Source organism: Gymnoscopelus microlampas, assembly GCF_963454915.1.
Source record: "Gymnoscopelus microlampas genome assembly, chromosome: 17".
Classification (NCBI taxonomy): domain Eukaryota; kingdom Metazoa; phylum Chordata; class Actinopteri; order Myctophiformes; family Myctophidae; genus Gymnoscopelus; species Gymnoscopelus microlampas.
In genome coordinates, this window is record NC_139954.1 from 33,261,867 (window position 1) to 33,284,325 (window position 22,459).

Here is a 22,459-nt window from a genome sequence, read left to right on the forward strand (position 1 = left end):
TAATATATATCTTTTTTTTTTAAACTAACAGCCATTACATGTGTCAAATAGATACTAAGGGTTGGGGAAACAAAAAATAAGATGAATAAATTAACACAGTTGTGGTGCTGATAAGCACAGTTGTGGTGCTGAACGGACAGTGCTCCAAAATTATGAGCAATGGCTAACACTGAATGGCAATAGCCACGGAACCATGACAAACTATACTAAGGAACTAAACTGAAAATGTGCTTCACTGTTAGATATGGCAGTGGAAGGTAGTGGAAGCAATGTTACAAAGTAACAACTGAAAATTACACAGTAATAGACTAGATACAAAGTAAAACATGATGCGCCAATGTGGCGAGGGGAAGCCGAGCCATAGGCCTACCCTTGAAAACACAGAGGACAACGGGGAATAACTCTGGCAAAGTAAACATGCAAATATAGGTTCTAGCAGGGGCAATTACATAGGCATGTGAAACTGGGTCCATATCTGAAGCACTTACACCTTCCAGTACATGCCTTGGTGCACCCACAATTGGTCAACTCCCAACAACTCTCCGCAATAGGTGGAAGTGGAGTCCAGAAGACTTTCCACTTCTCGTCCTGTTCCACCCATCCCCAGTCAGATGGGCTCGGCATTTGTGGAGGTCGCTTCAATGCCTGTCCCCACACGTATCCAGCCTCATAAGATGCACGTTTGGCATGCTCTTTGAGTGCTGCTTGAGTTGGCAGGATCAAGTCATATCGTCTTTGCTTTCTGGCAAAGAGATCAAGCCTGGCCTCGTTCACAGTTGTGACATCACTGGACCGGTCATACATTAGATCTTCTTAGTCTCTTGACATGGATATCTTTGGTATCTTCAGTGTCTTCAGCAGATGTAGATGCTCTCTTTTGGGCCCTTTCCAGCTCTGTGTTGTTGAACAGCTTGAATGATATGTTGCTCTGTTTCTTGTCAATGTGCTTTCTATGCCATCACCTTCATCTAGTCGGGTTGGACTAAGTAAGATAGGCAGAGCATTGATCTTATGAAATAATGGAACATTTCTTGCAATGGTATCATGACCAGTACGATCGTGCTCTCTGTTGAATAAACTTGGCTGAATGAGTTTTTCCTTGGTGACCTGCTGACAAATGAAACATCTGTCCCAGTTAGTTTTCATAACTGTTATGATGGCTTCTGCCATGTCTGCAGCATAGGCAGAGGCAGAGGGTTTATCCTTTTACCACCTTTTACCAAGCACTTTGATGTATGGGATACAACTAAGTTTGTGCCTTAACCCAACACTTAGTCCGATCGTTCATCCAATGCCATTTAAATCCCATGCGATCTGTACACCATCCGGTTAATTAAAACCCCATTAACCTTGGCTAGGCTCTCCCGCGCTGGCACAACCTGTCAATTCAGGTGCGGCTATCTAACTGTTTTGGGGTAAATTAGACAGCATTTGGGATACTAACTTTCAATTAGCTGACATTGAACCCCACTCTGAGGTTTAACAGCAGTGATATATCACCAGTGTGCCCTGGTAGTGCAGATATTCACTCTTATCTAATCTATCTATGATCAACAAATCAACACAACTGTTTTACATTTCTATGAGAAAATGTCTTTTGAGGATCCAGGGGGTGACCATCTTGAAAATAGAAATTTCAAGTGGCTGGGAGTGTTTCTAATTGCTCCCCTAAAGTGTTGGCCATCTTGAAAAATGGCCGCCATCTTGAAATTTGAAGTAGCTGTGGGTGGCCTATTGTCAAGTGACCCAGAGAGACTGCTCATGCCAATGTTCATGCTTGTATCACCAAATAAACTATTATATAACTTAATTGCTCCACTAAAGTGTTTGCCATCTTGAAAAATGGCCGCCATCTTGAAATTTCAAATAGCTGTGGGTGGCCTATTGTCAAGTGACCCACAGAGACTGCTCATGCCAATTTTCATGCTTGTATCACCAAATAAACCATCATATCACTTAACTGCCCACTAAGGTGTCGGCCATCTTGAAAAATGGCCGCCATCTTGAAATTACAAATGGCTCAGACAATATTCTTGTCAAGTGACCCATGGAGACTGCTCACGCCAATTTTCACGCTTTTATCATAAATTGAAAGATCGTAGCACTTAGCTGCTCCGCTATGACGCGCGCTGGAAACAAGCATCTCCTCCCAAGTCAACTTCATCACCAAACGGGAGGAGTCCACAGCCAGCTGCTGCTGCTGGGAGCACTCCAAACATTGTAGTACAGTGGTTTTCAACCTTTTTCGCGTCAAGGACCCCCAAATTGACACATATTAGCCCACGGACCCCCCATTGAAAAGATATGCCAGGGACTCAACCATTTTGATTTCTTGGGGGTCCCAATCTACACTGTATCGTCATCATTAGTGTTCATTTAACTCTGAGAGTGTACAAGTGCAGAGTACACTCTCAGAGTTACAGACACATAAGGGTCAATTTGGTTTCTAACTATTCATTTGGCTGGAGACCGCCTGGAACCCCCTCAAGGACCACTGGTGATCCCCGGACCACTGGTTGAGAACCACTGCTGTAGTAGATCCCCTTTATAGCCAGTGGTGGTGGTGGAAAAAGTACTTCCATTTTTTACTTAAGTAAAAGTATCAATACTGCAATACTCTATTACACTAAGTCCGGAATTCAAAATTTACCTGAGTAAAAGTACAAAAGTATCGGTATCAAAATGTACTTAAAGTACCAAAAGTAGAAAGTATAGGCCTACTCATTATGCAAAATCAGAATGTCCCATTTTCAAATGTATAAAATGTAAAAAAAAAAAGAAAAAAAAAAGAAAGAACATAAAATCATTTGAAAATAGCAGATCTACAAGCTCACTATGCATCACATCGCTATGCATTGTGAGCTTGTAGCTTGGCTATTTTCAAATGGCCGAAATGTATATAGGGCTGAAGTGGTTAAGTTTTGGAATAATAATCAAAATCTATTAAGTAACTAAAGTTTTCAAATAATTGTAGTGGAGTAAAAGTACACTATTTGCCTCTGAGATGTAGTGGAGCAGCAGTAAAAGTACTGAAAATTGGAAATACTCAAGTAAAAAAAAAAAAAAACTCAAAATTGTATTTAAGTACAGTACTTGAGTAAATGTACTTAGTTACTTTACACCACTGATAATAGCAGTCTTGACACAAAGGAATACTCTATTTCTGTTTTTCTGTGAATTCATTTGACCACATTATGCATAATAGCCTAGGCTATTCTGCCCTGCCAAGCCAAAGAGCAGTAACTACGTTTTTGGACACACCGACTTATTTGGGTATCCCAAAGGTCAAATTAGCCTTTGTGATGTTTGGGGATAAACAATTACCTCAAGAACAGATGTACAATTAGTGTAATATCACTTATATGCCGATATCTCATTTGGCTGACCAGTTGAATCACTTTTAAACCCATTTTTCAGTGATTTTTGCTTTCGTAGTTACTGCACTCTGCCTTGGCAGGGCAGTATTGGTTGTATTGTTGTTGTTGTTTTTTCCCTAGGGAACGTGCCATTGAATTTGATTTATATAAATGGATTTTAGTTGGTGTGGGCACTGGGAAGTCTGCATTTTCCTGCTCCTCTCATCACTGCCGCCGGTAAGCACAAGGTTCTTAGTTTGAGGGCAGTTCTTGGAAGATGTTTAGTCTGCATCCAAATCCTATTTGTTAAATATTATTTTTGTCACCAGCATCTTCTAAGCTGCTGTAGCACAGGCCATGTGTGTGTTTTGTAGGCTATTCACAAGGTTTTTAATTTAATACCAGTGGTTTGAAAATGTTCACTCTGCACCTACATCCTATGAGCTTAAGTATTTAGTTATCACATTCATCATTCATCATTTATCAACTGCAATGAAACAAGGAGTATGGTGGCTCACTGTGTTAAGAAGCTCGATACATATTCCCCAGGTCCTGGGTTCAAATCTCGCCAAGGGTGGCCTACTATTTACTGCAAATAATGTATTGAAGACTAACAACATCCATAATAACAATAAAACCATAATGTAAAAACAGAGGTGGCTCACTGTTTTAAGAAGCTCGCTATATTCCCTGCAAATCATGCATTTCATCTCCGTTGGTAGGTCAGTATGTCTTGATAACACCCAATGAATGGTCTGATAAAACGTGATAATCTCCCATTCAATGCATTGATAGCATCCGAATGGGGTGGTATTGAAGACTAACATCCATATAACACTTAAGGCACAAGGAAAACCATGATGAAAAACATAGCATGGTGGCTCACAGTGTTAAGACGCTCTCTACTTGTTCCCAAGCTCCTATAGGTTCAAATCCCTCCAAGGGGTGGCCTACTCGTTACAGCCAAACATCTTTTGAAGACTAACATCCATAATAACACAAAAAGTGATGACACAATTAAGGAGCATGGTGGCTCACTCTGCTAAGACACTCTCTATAGTACATGTTACCAAGGTCCTGGGTTAAAATCCTACCCAAGGGTGATCTCGGGGTAGGTTTTTGGCATAGGCATGGGGGTGCAATGCCCCACTAAACGCCATGACTGCCCCACCAAACCAACATTCAAACATACCTAATTCCAAAAAGAAAAACCTAAAAACAAAACAAAAACTATTTGAAACGCTACAACTACTGCACCAAACCGACACTGCTTCATCCTTAAATTTGGAGAACTTCCAAAATGTTCTGTTCATGTTGCGTACCACTTTCAAAATGTTATGTTCCACTTCAAACATGTTACGTTCTACTTCAAACATATGTTACTTTTTAGTATGTCCAAAAGATTATAACTAACTAAATAGTACGTGAGATGCAAGACAACTAATCAACTATGAACCATGGTGGTATAGTGGTAAGATACAGAATTAATAGAGATAGCAGATTCTGCAATCTATATTTCTCAAATTCTGTATCTTACCACTGTAAGATACAGAACTGTAAAGTTGGTTCAAATCCACCTTTTGTAAGATTGTCACTCTGCATATTAACTCCACTCTGTATCTAAATGCTAAATAAGTAATCATGTGTTACAAAAGTCATGCATGCTTCTGTGGTGCGGGAGATAAGTCTGTGCTTTGAAAACCGAAGTGTCTTTGTCCAAAACCAAGGTTGAGTGTTTTTTCCTGGCTGAGTTTGTTCCTGGCTCTAATCTTTCAAGATACAGAACAAAAAAGACCGTAGAGTTAGTTGGTTCCACCTTTTGAGAAAACATAAAATGTTAAAACTTTTTAAGTAAATAGGAAATTACAAAAAAAAAAGCTTAAATTAATTTAAAAAATCACATTGATTAATATGTAAATGTATTAAGCTCTTCCCTCTGGAGGTGGGCTTCCTCCCCAATACGGAGCCAAAAGAGGGAGTGAGGATGGAGGTGGGCTGCTTCCATGCTCTTGGCCTTACAGAAAAATTATTTGAAGATTTACCAGGACCAAGAAGACTGGCATGGCCTGACAAATATCACTGCATAGATATTAGGGCTATCTCATTTTTTTTGTCTGGTTTCCAGGCTAACTATAGGCCTACAGGGTCTACACATATTAGCCATCTGTAAGAAGCCTAATCAAACTAAGCCAAGTCTACCCATTTACAGCAGACATACAATTTACAGCATAATACAAATATAATTAATCACTGAATGAGGTGTTTAACAAAATATGTACTTACTGACAGCCACAACAGAAGAAAAAAAGCTCATTTCTGAGCTTGTTCTCAATCAACCTAATTATACATCCTGCCTCCTGGAGTTAACATGTGACTACCACAGAAAAGATTTTGAACACAGATGAAGCTTCTCCATTTTTCTTGTGCCACCAGGTCTTTCACACAACACTCTCCCTGACAGAATGATAGAATTTGTAAATCTGTACATCCATGATCAGGGTTCATTATAAGATATGCGCCAACTGTAAAAAACTGAAATCAGCTGTTTTATACATTGCTTTTCTTCTTTGAAAGACCGTCTCTACTCTACTTCACACTCATGAAATGCCAGTATTCACTGAGATATTAAACTCGCTTGTTATCCAGTGTGACATAAAATACATGAATCAACTTGGCTATGAGAGCTTGCTTACCTAACCTTTTTTATGTCAAATGTTCTCTTTAATATTGTGGTTTCTGTTTCTGATTGCCTAATTGTTTTGTCAAATATCATGTTTTGCATGGTCAATGTTCCATTAAAGGTAGGGTAAGATATTTTTTTTAAATAATAGCTCCACATTCTGATAGTACTCATTGGTATAGAATGTATGCTCAGTAACAGGAGTCTCCCTGTCTTTCCAACTGTTTAGTAAGCAGAAATTAATTCCATTTTATCCAATCAGGAGAGAGAACTCACACAGGATACAGATTCAGCAAGTGATGACACAAAGAAATTAGCAGACAAAATTGGTACTCTTTCCTGATTGGCTAATGATTGGGGACTCACCTGAAAATCTATTTTCTGTTAATTAAAAGGATCCCTGGCTAATAAGCCAAATTTGACTCATGCATTATTGCCCTCTATAACTAAAATGTAAAATATAAACACCTTAAATATTTTAGTTATTTTAGAAATAGTTTATCTTTTACTCAAGGGGGTCATATTTTATTAGCATATGCATTCCATAGGGCTGACAACCTGCCACGAGTGTTGTCCCCCTTCAGTAAAGGATGAACTATTTCTAAAATAAATCAAATATTTAAGGTTTTTAATTTTGTTATAGACGGCAATTATAATGTATTAAGGCACATTTGGCTTATTAGCCAGGGATCATTTTAAAGAGGTGGAGAGGCCCATTACCAAACAAACACTCTATAGCAATGATTACAATCAGAATATATATAATAATGTTAGTTAAAGTTTAGACAGAATAGAATAGCCCATAAAACTGTTATTTGGGCAGCTAAATATTTAAAACCCTAATCAAAATATGACAGTGGATAAATCATGATAATGTAGGTATGTACAGTACATTCAGACAATTTTCAAATATATTTATTAAGGCAACGTGAGAATACGTTTGCATACATGATTTGTACATATAGACATTAAGATCATAATCAGTGCCAGCCAAACAATGGCAATGCAGCAGTGTAAAGTATACTGTGCACAGTTTGCAGACAGCTGTACATTGGATTTATGGTTAAGAATTGGATGCGTTTTAATATCAACATATGTCAGTAAGAATCAGAATCGTCCAGCAGCCTACCGCTGAACAAGGCTCTACTATTATACTCGCATAGCCACTGGCATGAATCTTGAGATATTAGCAATCACACAAAGGTAAAGTATAATACCCCCCAGTCATTACAGTCAACAATGATTTTAACTAGACGCGTCGCAATTCAGGGCAATTGCAGAGTGTGGTTGCGCCGACGCCGGTCGCGGATCGCGGCCGCCGGGACTCGAGGAATACGCCGGGAGGAATACCGTCGGAGGCTGCGCCAATTACATTGTCACGTCACACCTGAGATCATTTGCGTTTCATTTTAAGAGGATTGATCCCCCCAAAAATCAGGTTTTTGCATCAAACGGTGATATTTTGCGCATTTGTGGCGCCCCCTATGGATCAAAGTGGAAGTTATTTAGGGGATTTGTTGAGTAAACCACCCTCGACATGTGATTCAAATTTGGGATCGATTGGACGTTTCGTTTGTGATTTCTGTCATTTTTGGTAAAATGGGCTCCTCCCGCTAACTTTGGAAGACAATTACGGACGAACGGTAAGGACTATCAAAATGCCGTTTGGATAGGTTTATCGCATGCGTCCATATATTACATGTACCGATTTTTGTGAGATTTGGAAAAAAATTGTAGGAAAAGGAGCAAAAAGTGTGTTTTGAAGAAAATTCAAAATGGTGGAAAATCTATCCTGACGCAAATGGGCGTGTTCTATATAGGGAGTTGCGTAATGACCCAAGGAATCCAGGGAAAAATACATTTTGATTTTACGACCTACGGTTCAAGAGTTATAGGCCAAAACGTAAAGGGGGCTGTTATAGCGCCACCATGAGGCCGACTGGTTTAATTATTTTTTTTAATAATTTCGGACTAAATTATGAACCTCCCCTCCAAATCTGGTAACTCTAGCTCTTACGGTTTCTGAGAAAAAAATACTTGAATTTGAGTTTTGTCACTTTTCCATTAAAGTGGATGGGGAAATTTAATGCACTAATAAATCAATATCAATAAAACTATGCAACCAATCTCTTAGCAAAATGCAAGCACACGATTCCCGGTGAAGCCGGTCATTTTGATATATGGCACTAAATTGGGAAAAATAAACTGTGGGAGGAGATGTCTGGCAAAGTATTGTTTATCTAGAAAGAATAATAAAGTTGGTAGAGTACTATAGTCTGGTTGCCCTGTTAGGGCAACCACACTAATAAATGATACTGTATAATATGAGATTAAAACTGATATCTTAAATTAGATTTAGAGTTGGCTGCGGAACCCCTTTATGATCTCGTTCCACTTCTGGATAGGGGGGCTGCCGCTGGCCACTAGCCTCCTGAGCAGACTGCTGGGCTCCAGGTAAGGGACATCTTGGTGGACCTGGTGGTAATGCTCCAGCCTCTCTAGGACCCTCGCTAGCCCTACCGTGCCTGCATAGAACATGGGACCCCCGCGGTGCCTGGGCCAGCCATAACCAAACACATAGATGGCGTCGATGTCTTCAGGCCCTGCAGCTATGCCGTCCTCCAGAATACGGAAGCCCTCATTGATCAAGGGGTAGAAGCAGCGCTCTAGCACCTCTTGCTGGTCGATGCTGCGTGCCACCAGGCTGTGCCGGGCTCGGTACTCCTCCAGAAAGCTGTGCAGCCTTGGGTCAGACCTGGGTGTTCGACCCCCGGGTCCATCATATAGGTACCAGCCTCTGCCTGTTTTTTGACCAAACCAGCCCTGCTCGCAGATCAAGTCTGCCAGAGGGCTGTACCTGCGACCTTGCCGGACTCTCATTGGCTTCCCCGGTGCCATGTCAGGCCCCGTCTGCCCATCTTGCTTCCTGATCCTCCAGCCCACGTCCAACCCAGAGAGGTCAGACATTGTGAACACGCCCATGGCCATGCCAAACTCCTCCAGCACCCGGTCCACCAGCTCCGGGGTCGCTCCCTCCTCTAACAGGAAGTTGGCTTGCTCCAGATATGGCTTCAGCATGCGGTTGCCCACAAACCCTGGACAGTTGCCCACAGCCACACTGACTTTGCCCATCCTCTTTCCCAGATGCATGGCAGTAGCCACCGCATTGGGGGAAGAGCGAGGACCGTACACCACCTCCAAAAGCTTCATGACGTGGGCCGGAGCAAAGAAGTGCATCCCCACCACCAGCTCAGGTCTGCTGGTTTGAGAGGCCAGGCGGTCCACATCTAGACCGGAGGTGTTGGTACACAGCAGGGTACCAGGTTTGCACACAGCAGACAGCTGCTGAAACAGTTTCTCTTTCAAGGCCATGTCTTCAAAAACGGCTTCAATGATAAGGTCAACCTCTGTCACAGCCTTGAGGTCAGGGCTGTACTGGACCAAATCAACGGGAGAAGCCACCCCGCGTCTCTGAGCCCCGCGCTCCAACATGTCCGACACCGCCTGCTTCGCCTCAGCCAGCTGCTGCTGCGTCTCCACGGCAACCACAGATATCCCAGTCTGAGCCAGAGCCACAGCAATACCTCTTCCCATGGTGCCCAGGCCTGAGGGACAGACAACACCAGGTCAGCATGGTGCTACTTTGAATCTCCTCCACATTGACTCGTAAAAGGACTCGTAAATCACATCTGACTAATCAAAACATCTGTTAATGATACCGTTAATCATCAACCTATACATAATTAGGAATTTAACAGTAGAAATACATTTTTTGTGTATAATATGCACTTGCCAGATTGAAATTGTGTTCAGCATGACTGCGCATGCTAAATAACACTTTTTTTCTAAGCCTTGCATTTTTTTCCCCCTGATGCACAAGCTGGTGAGTTCCACATATCCAGATTGTCTCACATCCACTCCCCTCTGCTGGGAGAAGAGTGTTTACCCACTTAAACCCAGATTGACTGTAAACGAAGGCCTATAATCCACACACAAAATGGAAAACCCAATATGTCCAAGAGGCTCACATTCCAATTTTTCGGGTTAGAGTTAAAATTAACAATGAACATGGCGATATGGTTCCAATATGTATTCTTGGATAAATAAAGAGTTAAGAGAGATTTAATTAGCCTAGAGACAGTACCAATGACAGCTGCTTTGCGGACAGGTACAGGCTTGCTGGTGTCCCAGTGGGCTCCGCTGGGCAGCCTCCACCTGCCCACAGCTCTCTGTGCAAAGAAGCAGTACTGCAGGGCCCGAGCCTGGTCAGAGTTGAAGAGGGTGGCCATCAGTTTACTCTCCTGCTCCATGCCCTCTGGGTATGGCAAAGTGGCGGCGGCCCTCACTGCCTGGATGCACGCAATTGGAGCCGTGGCTCCACGGGAATTCCTGTGCACCCGCTGCATCGCCCCCTCAATCAGAGCATCAAGGTCTGGGGGAGCAGGACACGGACGTGTGCTTAGACGGCGGTGGCCATCTACGGGTTTTCCTGAAACCGGGACATTAATGAGTAATCTGGAGTTAACGGTGAAACAGAAAAGTGCTCAATGATACAGACACAATTTTCATGCTACTTTTTTCGTTTTAATACAGGAAAGTATATGCCCAACTCCTGTCAGCATTTTACCAATTTTTAGAGAGCGCTCAGTGGAGTAGGACTCGGTATGTTGCAGATTTTTCAGACACAATCATCCACTCAACTTCCAAGTGCCCCAATAGTTTCTCAGAGTACAGGGAATTGACAGCCCATTTCCTGGATAATCAGAGTCCCTCTCCACCAGAGCACTGTCATAGTTCACCCTGAACAACGCAGATATGGAATGAAGTGAAGAGGCTGCAATTTGGTCCCCAGGCAAAATAGCCGTTTGGTGAAGAGAAAAAAAAAGGAAGGGAAATTGCATTTCTGTGATGCACAAGTCTGTGAAAGGACTGGTACAGGACTAGAGAAATCGTAACGAGGGGGGTCTACATGAATACATTTTAATACCGGAGCCAGAAAACTCAACACAGCAGAAAACTGTCTGTCAGCAGTGATTTAAGCTGGGGAACAATGGGAGAGAAAGGGGATGACCGCTCGGCTAAAACCTTGTTAAAAGCATCTTAATTCCCTTTCCTGTCTCCTCTGACATGATTACATGAGACAGCACTCAGATCCCTCTGCAGCTCCATTGAATTACACTCGTGGGTCTGGGCCAGAAACTGGGTCAGCATGGCAATGCTTAAAGGGACAGCAGCCAGGGATGGGCAGCGATTGATTGATGTATGGCTACCATTAAGGCCAGTAACAACTTTACCATGCATCTCATCATCAACAGAACAACAGGGGAAAGACCACTGTGTGAAATCAAATATCAGGTCACCTTACATTAAAAATGCATCGTGTAATGTACCATAAGATGTCCAGTGTGATGCAGTGTACTCTATGGGCGGCATTATTGCAGCGGTTAATCTGTAAATGGTTGAACTGTCGATGGATTTGTTGGGAGGGCTGGACATCATGACAGATGTAGCAGGCAGATGTTGCAACTATTGGGGTAAAATGTTAATCTCTTAGACAAGAAGAGAAATCAGTCTATTTGTGTGCACATGCATCTATACAGCACATGCCCTTGTGCCAGCCTGAGTGTTGTGTTACATTTGTGGGCTTTAAGTGTAATGAATACAGAATCAATTAGTCCTTTCTCCTGATTAATGCATGCATCCCAGTGACATTACTTAGACCACGGACTCTCAGAGCATTGTCCATTGTTGTAAGTAAGTAAATCACATTTTCTATCAGCATTTAACACATTTGCTAATCAACTGTAAAATCTGACATATAACAGATAATCTCCTTCGGTTTAGTTCCTAACTCCTCAAATCTCCAGTATGTAGGCTCTTGGCAATTCTCAATCTGATTCACTGTAAGCCTAAGCTTTTCTAACATCAACACACACACATTCCCTCCCACTCAAAAAGTGAGCTTGGCAGCGCAGTGAAAGAGGAGAAGAATGATTATGTGAAGGGCTTGTGTTCTCTCAACATCATGCAGTCACTATTGGATACTGAAGATGTTTCACATCCATTACAGCTGAGAAAAAAATATTATGGATCAATAACATGTTACACAGGAGAGGTCATTTATGCCTTTGAGGCAATAAAGGATTCTGCCTGAGATGCATCAGCAAAACAGAGATTTTTCTTTTTCAAATAACAGGAAGCACATTAGCTGAAACGCTTTGAATATGGGATGTCCGTCTACTGGTAGCCAGCATGAATGTTCTCAAAGTAAAGCATCTAATGACCCAATGCTCAGGATACATCCTGCGTTGTACATTTAATGCTGAGAAATCAATGGCTCATGCACAGCTGAGCACAGTATTCCGTTATGTTACCCTGATGTGTAGTTCTTGCACTCCTTGCCCACAGACCCACACCCAAGCCCCACACCCAAGCAGGTGGTACTGTACATGTTATTGAGTCATGTTACCCGAGGGAGTACATAAATAAGCCTGTTGTGTAAATGGTTTTGAATAATTTGCTTCATCTTCTTCACACAAGGAATGGTTGAGATACAAAATCAAGGGAAAGATCTATAAGGAAATCATCTTTTCCCAGAGAGTGCAACACATGCATATGTAATTGTTTTTTTGTGTTTGTTTGTTTTTAAAGGAGGGGGAAAAATGTGTTAAGACAACCAGCATTCTTTTTCTTCGCACATTAATATTGTGTAGCGTGTCTGGGTGTATCATCCTTTTCACAGAAGACAGATATAATTTCTCCTGAACCCCACGGCACCCTTTAGCAAATCATACACCGGGCAAATCAATGTGAGTCAGAAATAAAAGGCTATCCCAATCTAAATGAAGGGTGGGCAGGCAGGAGCCTATGATTAATATTCCAACAATGTTTGTCTCCATTCGCCCTTCTGAATAATACAGCAACAGCGGTGAGGAAATCAGAGCACATCTGACAGAGCCATGAAACATTTATCTATGGTGTGGTGGAGGTTCTGCCTGCCGTGTTCTCTTCTTCCTCCGATTCTGCCATCAGAGTGTCCCAGGGAGACACAGTTCAACTGGACTTTGTTAAATACCTGCTCTGAGGCCACTTTCTGGACTCTTTTCCCTTTTGTGGTGAGGTGAAATCAGTGGATTAAAAGAACACTAGAGCCCCTGAAGGAGGGTATAGCTTTTCCTCTCACCTGCAACACTCTGGGCAAACTTGACAGCCACCTGAAGCGTGTCTTCATCTACAACCTGGTCAACTATTCCCAGCTTCAGAGCCTCAGCAGCCGTCACATGGCGGCCTGTGGAAGGCATGAATGGGTAAATACAGCTCTGCTAAGAAAGCCTACCATATTATAGTCCTGGGATTAATGCTTTTGGGGAAATTCAGTTAATCTACTAAAGGGCATTGCATTGATGACAAAGAAAATGAATGAATACTTCCCCCTGCTGGACATCAGGATACACTACAAGTATATTGTTAATAGCCATAGTGCCAAAGGCAGAGCAGTACAGCACTTACAGTACAATTACATAAACTTTACACATATATAGACGATACAGATCATTTCTTAATAAATATTGAATGTAGAAATAAATCAATATAATTTCACTTGAGAACATGGATATGCAAACAACAGTTGCACAAATACCTACAACAACAAAACTAATAATCCAAATCTGGAGTTAATTCCAATTTAATATTTCTAGAAGAAGCCAAGCTGGTCGGTAATGATAGCACTTCTTCACACCATTGTTGCGTGTGCTCTGTATTAAAGTGGCTTTTGTATCATCTACTCAGTGAGTAAGACTATGATACCTGTGGTGATGAGCTCTAAGGCAGCCGGCACCCCAATGAGCCTGGGAAGACGCTGGGACCCCCCAGCAGCGGGCAACAAACCCAGAGTCACCTCTGGAAGGCCCAGTCGAGCCTATGAGAACACACAAATGCACACAAAATCTTCTTGATTGAACATTAATGTGAATAGCGTAGTCAGAAATGTCCTCCACTAATTATGTTTTATTATGTTCATAGCCTGTCTGACTCAATTTATAAAGTCTATTTTGTACATAGTTGCACATAGCGCCACTCGCCGAAAGTAACCGATTTTCAAGCGGAAAACAACGTATGTAAAGATATATTATGGTGCATGAATGAATTCGAATGAATTGAGTACAAAGGACCCCAATGGAAACAAGCCATAGGCTTTCTTGGGTTTAAAATCCTCTTAGCAGACCTTGTCTTGAACTGTACTTTCCTGTGCTTTTTTTTTGCAAAATGCTAATAATGTATTCAATCAATCATGCAAGGACACAACAGAGAATGGTGAATTTTCAAATCTAGCATGTCTACAAACTCACAACGCGCCACACATTGTTGCTTGTAGATATACTTCTTTTTTTTTGTATTCTAAACTTTTCACCTGTAATGACGTGACAAAAATAGGGGAGCCATGATTGAGTACAACAGACCACAATGGAAACAAAGCCCCATGGGGCTTTTTGTGTTATCCTGTTAGCATAACCTTTGTCTGTAATACCCGTACTGTTAACACACGTATTAATAAAGTATTCAATCAATCAAAATGCCTGGGTGAAAGTGGTTAAACAACAGCTGTATGTAGACATTGGCACCAAAGTGAGAATGAGAGTGAGTGAGTGAGTGAGTGAGTGAGTGAGTGAGTGAGTGAGTGAGTCATAGAAAGTGAGAGAGATGTAAAAAGTAAACAAACTTTGGAATGTGCAATGCGATAGTGACACCCTAGGGCCAACTCTAGACCTCCTCCAAAAGCCATTCCTTCTATGGCTGCCACCACTGGCTTGTCCCCTGCCTCTATGGCGTGAATCATCGGTACCAGCGGAGGTCCAGACATTGGACCCGCAAACTCCTTGATATCTGCTCCTGTTTCCCAAACACAAACCAAGGAGCTAATAAGGAACACAAAGAAAATAGCAGGATCACAGTGATCTTTGTGAACACTGAAATGCCAACAAGAGAACAAAGAGTTTAGCTGTTAGATTAAAATGTGACTAATTTTGAGTTGTAATATTTGCATGATGTTCTATAGAAAAAGCTTATTACCGCCACAGAATCTCCCATTCTTTCCACAGATGACCACAGACTTCACCTTGGAATCGCCGAGTGCTCTCTGCACTGTATCAACGATGCCCTGCCTCACCGCGGCACTGCAAGACAAAGAGAAGCACAACTTTATGAGACATTAGTTTACTATTCATGCTATTGATTAACAAGACTGAGCTGCACCAACATGGTGTTTCAGACTGGGACCTCTGATAGACAGCTAAGGCCAGGTCACCTAATGAGACAGGTCTTTTAGAACAGTCAAAAGGATAATGTCACAGGGCCGTCAGCATTTCCTCTTGTCTGTGCTGTGATGCAGAACAGGGCATTCAACAGACAATGAATAGTTTTTCCTTTTTTAAATTGAACAAGTCAACATCAATAAATAGACACATTACATGCAGTCGTGTTAAGGTACATATGGGCCATAGCTCTGTGGTCCAAGTGCAGCTCCCTTTGACATCATTGCCCATCCCAAATAACAAAATTGCACTCTGCTTTACACTGCTCTACAAAGTCACAGGAGTGAACGTTTTTTTTTTATTAGTCGGAACATCAGAATAAAATCAGATCTCAATGGCTCTGTTTGGGACCAATAGAGGAGGCGGTCACCTTTGATCATGTGGCCTTTTGGGTAAAAAAAAGTACTGTATTTAAGTACAATATTGAGGTATTTTTTACTTTGGTGGAGTATTTCCAATTTTCTATACTTTTACTTCTCTACTTCTCAGAGACAAATATTGTACTTTTACTGCACTACAATAATTTGAAAACTTTAGTTACTAGTCACTGTAGCTTTTGCTTATTATAACAAAACATACATTACCCACTTCAGCCATTTGAAAATAGCCCATCTACAAGCTCACATTGTGATTTGCTGTTTTCAAAATATTTATACATTTGAAAACTTGTGAAATGGGACATTGTGCATAATGTGTACTAATACTTTTGGTACTTTAAGTACATTTTGATACCAATACTTTTATGAATTCCGGACTTTTACTTGTAACCGAGTATTTCAACATTTCAGTATTAATACTTTTACTTAAGTAAAAAATGTGAGTACTTTTTCCACCACTGACTTATGACAGCTCACCTGAGTGAGTTGACAGGAGGATTCTGAAGAGTGATCACTGCAACAGTTCCCGAAACCCGAGTATATTGAGCCATCGTCTCGTCAAAAGCCTACAAATGCTAAAATGTCCTTTGGTTGAGCAGCTTGTTGAACTTTGGAACATGTTTGGCACTTCTCCATTACCTTTACCATAGTTTGTGTTGTTATGCTAATTAACCTGGAACAATATTGACACGGGATGTTACGTCATCACAGCTGCTCAGTGCCACGTCTTATCTCGTCCCCCTCTAGTGGACTTTATTCCCCGTTCCGCCAATGGCACCAGTCCAGAGTTGCCAAGTCCGCTTATTATAAGCAACCTTGGGCTAGTTTTTTGATCGATTGAATACTTCAATAGCACAGAAAGAACAGTTCAATACAAGGTTGAATAAAAAGATTAAAACCCAAGAAAGCAATATGTATGGCAAGCCATTTATATGGCTTGTTTCTATTGGGATCCATGTATATTCATCATCGAAACATTCAATGACAGACAAATATTAAATAAAGTCAGTTACAAGTATTGGTATTACCGTAATTCACGGGTTGCAGTTTTTTACTTTTATTTTCTTCCCCTCTGGAGGGGCGTCTTGTTTCTACATAGGAGGACCCTAATGGAAACACTTTTTTGGTGTTATCCTTTTAGACCAAGTGTTTGACTGTAGGCCTACTCGTGCTGTTTGCATTTCTGTTTCTGGCTAATAAAATATTAAATCAATCAATCAATCAAAAGTGTAATTGCTAAAGGCCATTCGGGCTTGCTCCCTCCAGGTCTAACATGAATTTGTTTGACAGAGATTTATGATGTTATTCAAACACCTGATATACTGTCCTGTTGCAGGATCCCCATACACACCACCAAAATGCATAATAACCAGAAGTGAAAGAAGTTCTCAGATCTTTTTTTACTTTAGCAAAAGTAGCAATAACAGAATGTAGCTGGCCCTGTGGCAGCATAGATGTTAATTAATTGATGTGCTGCTGGGTAACTTAAAACACATCATAGTGTATCTAAAGTACATAATGTATTCCTCGCCTCTTAAGTTAACATCATAATGTATGTTTGTATTAATAATTTAAAGGTAGGGTAAGTGATTTGCATTGGTTAAAATAATTGTTAAATAGCTCTATATTCTGATAGTACTCATTGCTATAGAGTGTTTGTTCAGTATTAGGAGTCTCCTTGTCTCTCCACCTCTTTATTAAACAGAAAATGCATTTTCGTTTCAGTTTCAGTTTCATTTCATATTTTATCCAACCAGGACAGAGAACTCAATCAGGATACAGATTAAACAAGTGAAAATGGAAGTGATGACACTAAGAAATGAGCAGGCAAAATTGGAACTGGAACACTATACAAATTAAGCTTAAAAATGGGTACTTTCTCCTGATTGGCTGAGATTTTGACACCTACCGAAAAATGTATTTTCTGTTTATTAAAGAGCTGGAGAGACAGGGAGACTCCTGTTACTGAACAAACACTCTATAGCAATGATTACTATCAGAATATAGTATTTTAACTTTTAACAAAATACTTTTTGTTTTAGCCAAAAAATATCACTTACCCTACCTTTAAATCTGCTACAAATAAAAACTTGTAGCCTTTCTATTTAAAGCTGTAAAAAGTATAGGCTGTTTTCTTCTGAGATGTAGTGGAGTAGATTAGAAGCATCAAGTATTAAAACATGGAAATACTCAGATAAAGAAAAAAGCATAACTTGCACACTTGTAATTTAGGCTATGTGAGTAAAGTGTGTGTGTGTGTGTGTGTGTGTGTGTGTGTGTGTGTGTGTGTGTGTGTGTGTGTGTGTGTGTGTGTGTGTGTGTGTGTGTGTGTGTGTGTGTGTTACAGAGGACCAGAGCTGATGACAAGACAAGGAGGAGAACAAGCCTGGAGACAATCTGGGAATCCATTTCGTAAAAAAGAAAGAAAGTAAATTTAGATTTTTTTCCCCTGCTGTTAGCAGGATCTGTCTTGAGAGATTAGCCTGGAGGTGATCCAAAGTAATTTATAGGCCTACTTTTATTAGTGCCATGCAAGGATGCTATGATGGCTAAAGGTTTGTAGGCTATGCTTTATGTTGAGTTGATCACAAGATAGAAGGACAAGGACAAGAGGACAAGATACACACTTTTTGTCATGTAACGTAGCCTATTCATTATTTTAGATGGTCAGTCTAGCCTGTGTAATTTTGTTAAAGGCTGTTGAAAAGCCTAAAATGATGTGGGTTCATTATGTGAAACATTAACTTTCATTTTCATTCATTCATTAGTTATTTCATACCTCATTTTGTTGGACATTTGGGTTTATTCACCTTCTTTATACATTCTTTATTCTTTATAAATAAATAAAAATGTAAGATATTTTTTTTCATGATATACAATGCAATGGAATGGTTGAAATGCAACATAAATTCATACCTATACAAATTCATCACGTGGTCTTTCTCACACTGTGCGTGACAAGGTAAACGTTCACCTGTTTTTCTTGGTTTTCTTGTTTTTGGGGGCACTACTACAGTTGCTTCTTTTGGGCTTGCTTGGTTCCCACGATTGCTTGTTTCCGTCGCGAGACCTGGCAACACTAGTGAGAGAGCTTGGCCAAGTTCTGAGTTCGATTCGCTTGAGCTTTCAAACCAAACCAAACCAGTCATCGTTGAACAATGCGCTCACTTGTTGGATTAGTGGTGGTGGTCGTTGTGGCTACATTGTACCTGTTCGTGCTGTCCTCTCACCTTCCTGATGGACCTGCACGTCTTCAGAACAATGTGGAGGATCAGGAGGCAGGAGACTCTCAGCAGCACAGTGACAGCAGGTGGTGTGGCTTTGCTAATAATGTTAGCTTATTATAAACGAATGAAACTACTTGGTTGATCCGTTCCTGACACACACACACACACACACACACACACACACACGTGCGTGTGTGCGCGCGCGTGGAGTGACGCGCGGGAGATTTGGAACATGAATAACGCACTGATCGTCGCACTCGGCATCCACATTTATGTCACATTTTCACTGTAAAGACAGACCGATCCAGTATAATCGCATAGGAACTGTTCTGATCATTACCAATGTGCGCACACGGCACGTGAGCACTTATACACTCAGTAACTGTCTGCTCGTGAATAATAGACGAAACTGGTGATGAGGAGACGAGGAGCAGGTACAGGATACAGGCCATTTAATTGAACAGATGCTACAGAACGATAAAGCCAGACCTAAAGAGATTGTGTGGCCTAGACATGGAAGGTAAGGAGATATTATTACTCTCACCCGTCCTGAGTGAGTGAGTGTTCTTTCTTGTCATTCCAGGCTGAAGTTCCCATCAGACCTGGAGGAGCTGAGGGAGCTGGCAGACCAGCTGCAGTTCTACAAGACGGAACACAGTGGATATGTCCTGCTCCTCTTCTGCAGCGCCTATCTCTACAAGCAGTCTTTTGCCATACCTGGTTCCTCTCTCCTAGTAAGACAGTCTTGTCTTGTCATCTTCTGTAGCTACTGTAGATGGCTGGTAATAGGTATTGACATCTGTCCAGTTTAACTGAAGAAATGCAAATGCCACTCATTGATGCGGAATGATAGTGTCAAGATAGTGTCAACTGTCAACACGTGGAAATACATTCTAATCTGCACTCACCTATATTCTCTCCTGTCCTGTGTTATTGCTCAGAACATTCTAGCTGGGGCTATATTTGGATCATATCAAGGGCTGCTGCTTGCCTGTGTCCTTACCACTGTGGGTTCCACCATGTGTTACCTCCTGTCCCAAGCTTTTGGAAAACGGTACATCGTCAACCTCTTCCCCAATAAGGTCTCCATGCTACAGAGGAAGGTAGGGTTGTCTTACCATATAAAGCTGGCCTTACACTACAGGAATAGTTTACAGATTCTCTTCTCTATAATCTCAGTGTGTCAGTGTGTCAAAAGTCCGATTCCACTGGATGCGGTGCGGTTGCGTCACAACTTAGTTATTACCACTGGATTGAGGTTAAGATTGTTTTACATAGATAACTAATGTGACATTACCTATGACACCCAAAATAGATTTAAAAAAAGAGGTGTATACCTCCTGTTTCCATGCTTCTACTGAACATTGAACGTCACATATTTTTCATTTCTAGGTGGAGGAGAACGAGGATTGTCTGTTCTTCTTCCTACTTTTCCTGAGATTTTTTCCCATGACCCCTAACTGGTTCTTAAACATGTCTGCCCCCATCGTCAACATCCCAATCACCTTCTTCTTCGGCTCAGTGTTCATTGGTAAGTAGTCATTGGGGAATGATGAACGGGAGGTGTAGGACAGAGGTGCTACATCTTCCTGGTGGGGGAGGATGGCAAGTGAGCCAGTAGGGTACAACTGCAGTGGCAACACAGAAGTGTTGGGCATAACGAATACATTGGGGAGAAAAATAGGGTTAAAATAATTACTACTCTGAACTTATAGGGGGTAAAAGTATTTTATAATGTCTCAAGTGGGCTTGCTTCCTTGTCCCCTGTCTGCTGCCATAGGTCTGCTGCCATACAACTTCATCTGTGTCCAGACAGGAGCCATGCTGTCCGAGGTATCATCACTGGATGATCTGTTTTCCTGGGATCGACTGCTCCAGCTACTGGCCATCGCCTGTGTGGCTCTGCTGCCTGGAGCCCTCATCCGTCACTACAGCCAGAGCAGACTCAAGCTGGACGTGCCGCAGAAGAACGCACTCATCACAGATAAGAAGGTCCAATAAGTCTGCCTGGAATGGAATGCGTCATCTGGGACTTTGTGTGCTGTCTGTTAGTCAGAGACACGTGTGTCAGACAGTGTGTGTGCTTTAAAGAAAGGAAAATGTTCCGAATGAACATGTGAGCCTCCAGAACACTTATCTGGCACTTGGTAGTGTTGTGAACACTGTTCATTTAGACACTTCAGCTCAGGATTAACCATTTACCATTTATTGCAATGATATTGCATTGAGTTTGGCGGGTGCTCCTGTGATAATTATTACAGATTACCTGCGCAAGCATGACACAGAATCTGAGATCACAAACCCCCCAGAGCAGAACACTAATCTGGCACTTGGTAGTGTCGTGAACACTGAAATCCAAAGCCATTGACCAGTGGGATATAGATCTATTTTTTTATCCATTGTACTTTACTATTTCTGGGAAAATGTAGGGATGACAATGTTAGCGTTTGGAAAAAGGATTGTAGTTCCTAGAAAAAGGATGACATTGGATGAGACACTTAGCTGAGTCTTGTGTGTTATCTAATGCTTGTGTTTCTTCATCACAGCATCTGTGTGAGCACACTGTACATATGCTGTCTGTATTTTAAATGAATATTTATGATGAGAAATGTCACAAGTTTGTCATTTCTGTCACACTTGTGCAATACTTTCTTGCTATAATGTGTATGGCCATTTATATTTTTGATACAGTTTTGCTTTAATTATTGGGGGATTTAAAGTGCCTTGGGAAGGGTCATGCAAATTGGATGTTAATTTAAAATCTCTACCTCCTCTATCTGTGGATTAGACAGTTCAGATAATAGGCCTACAGTGGTTATTCTAAGTTGTATTTTGTGAAAGTTATTTTATCATGATTTTGGCTGACTTGCATGCCATGTATTTACTGTAGGGCTGGGAAATACATCGATATTACGTAAATCGATATTGTGATGTGAGACTAGATATCGTCTGGGATTTTGGATATTGTAATATTCTGATAATATCACAATATTATGATATCCACAGTCCCAGACAATGTATTACAGATTATGGATATATTATGGATTTTGTGTAATATGGCATAAGTGTTTTCTTTCTCTGGTTTTAAACGTTGCATGAGAGTAAAGTGATGTGATCTTCTGAATTTAACTGACTGTTCTAGCTGTTCTGTTCTTTACCGACTTTATCACAAATCTCATTGTGTAAATATTTTGTGAAAGCACACAATATCGATATCCAAGTACTACCACTAATAATAATACATTTTATTTGTATTGCACTTTACAAGTGCTAGTTACAAAGTACTGTATTTGGTCAAAAATATTGATATTTTACGTGCCCATATCACCCAGCTCTACATGTAATATTGTACATCTACTTGTAGTATGTATCAACAGTGGTTGCAATTCTATTCTTCTTTTTTTTTTTGCAATTACACTACGATATTGATTCAATTCGGTTGATTTAGCTTATCTGGACTGTCTTGGGCCTGTTGTATCATTGCCGGGGACCAGACGAATTTGCCAGT

General features: G+C 41.1%; 2 protein-coding genes across 3 annotated transcripts; one reads left to right on the forward strand and one right to left on the reverse strand.

Annotated features, from left to right (window-relative positions):
- Window positions 1–6,935: 6,935 nt before the first annotated feature.
- Window positions 6,936–16,414, reverse strand: ehhadh (enoyl-CoA, hydratase/3-hydroxyacyl CoA dehydrogenase). Its single transcript, XM_084084563.1, has 7 exons — window positions 16,202–16,414; window positions 15,106–15,209; window positions 14,756–14,925; window positions 13,843–13,954; window positions 13,220–13,324; window positions 10,181–10,525; window positions 6,936–9,641 (listed from the first exon to the last, which is right to left on the reverse strand). Exons 1-7 carry the CDS (start codon window positions 16,273–16,275, stop codon window positions 8,392–8,394), a joined length of 2,160 nt encoding a protein of 719 aa, XP_083940689.1. The 5' UTR covers window positions 16,276–16,414; the 3' UTR covers window positions 6,936–8,391.
- Window positions 16,415–18,793: 2,379 nt separating this feature from the next.
- Window positions 18,794–22,457, forward strand: tmem41aa (transmembrane protein 41aa). Of its 2 annotated transcripts, XR_014602790.1 has the most exons (6): window positions 18,794–19,034; window positions 19,535–19,685; window positions 19,893–20,054; window positions 20,344–20,482; window positions 20,732–21,376; window positions 21,430–22,457. XR_014602790.1 is itself a non-coding variant. In XM_084085260.1 (5 exons), exons 1-5 carry the CDS (start codon window positions 18,883–18,885, stop codon window positions 20,950–20,952), a joined length of 825 nt encoding a protein of 274 aa, XP_083941386.1. In that variant the 5' UTR covers window positions 18,794–18,882; the 3' UTR covers window positions 20,953–22,457. The 2 variants fall into 2 exon arrangements, 1 of the variants encoding a protein (XP_083941386.1); XM_084085260.1 differs by having other exon boundaries at window positions 20,732–22,457.
- Window positions 22,458–22,459: the final 2 nt, after the last annotated feature.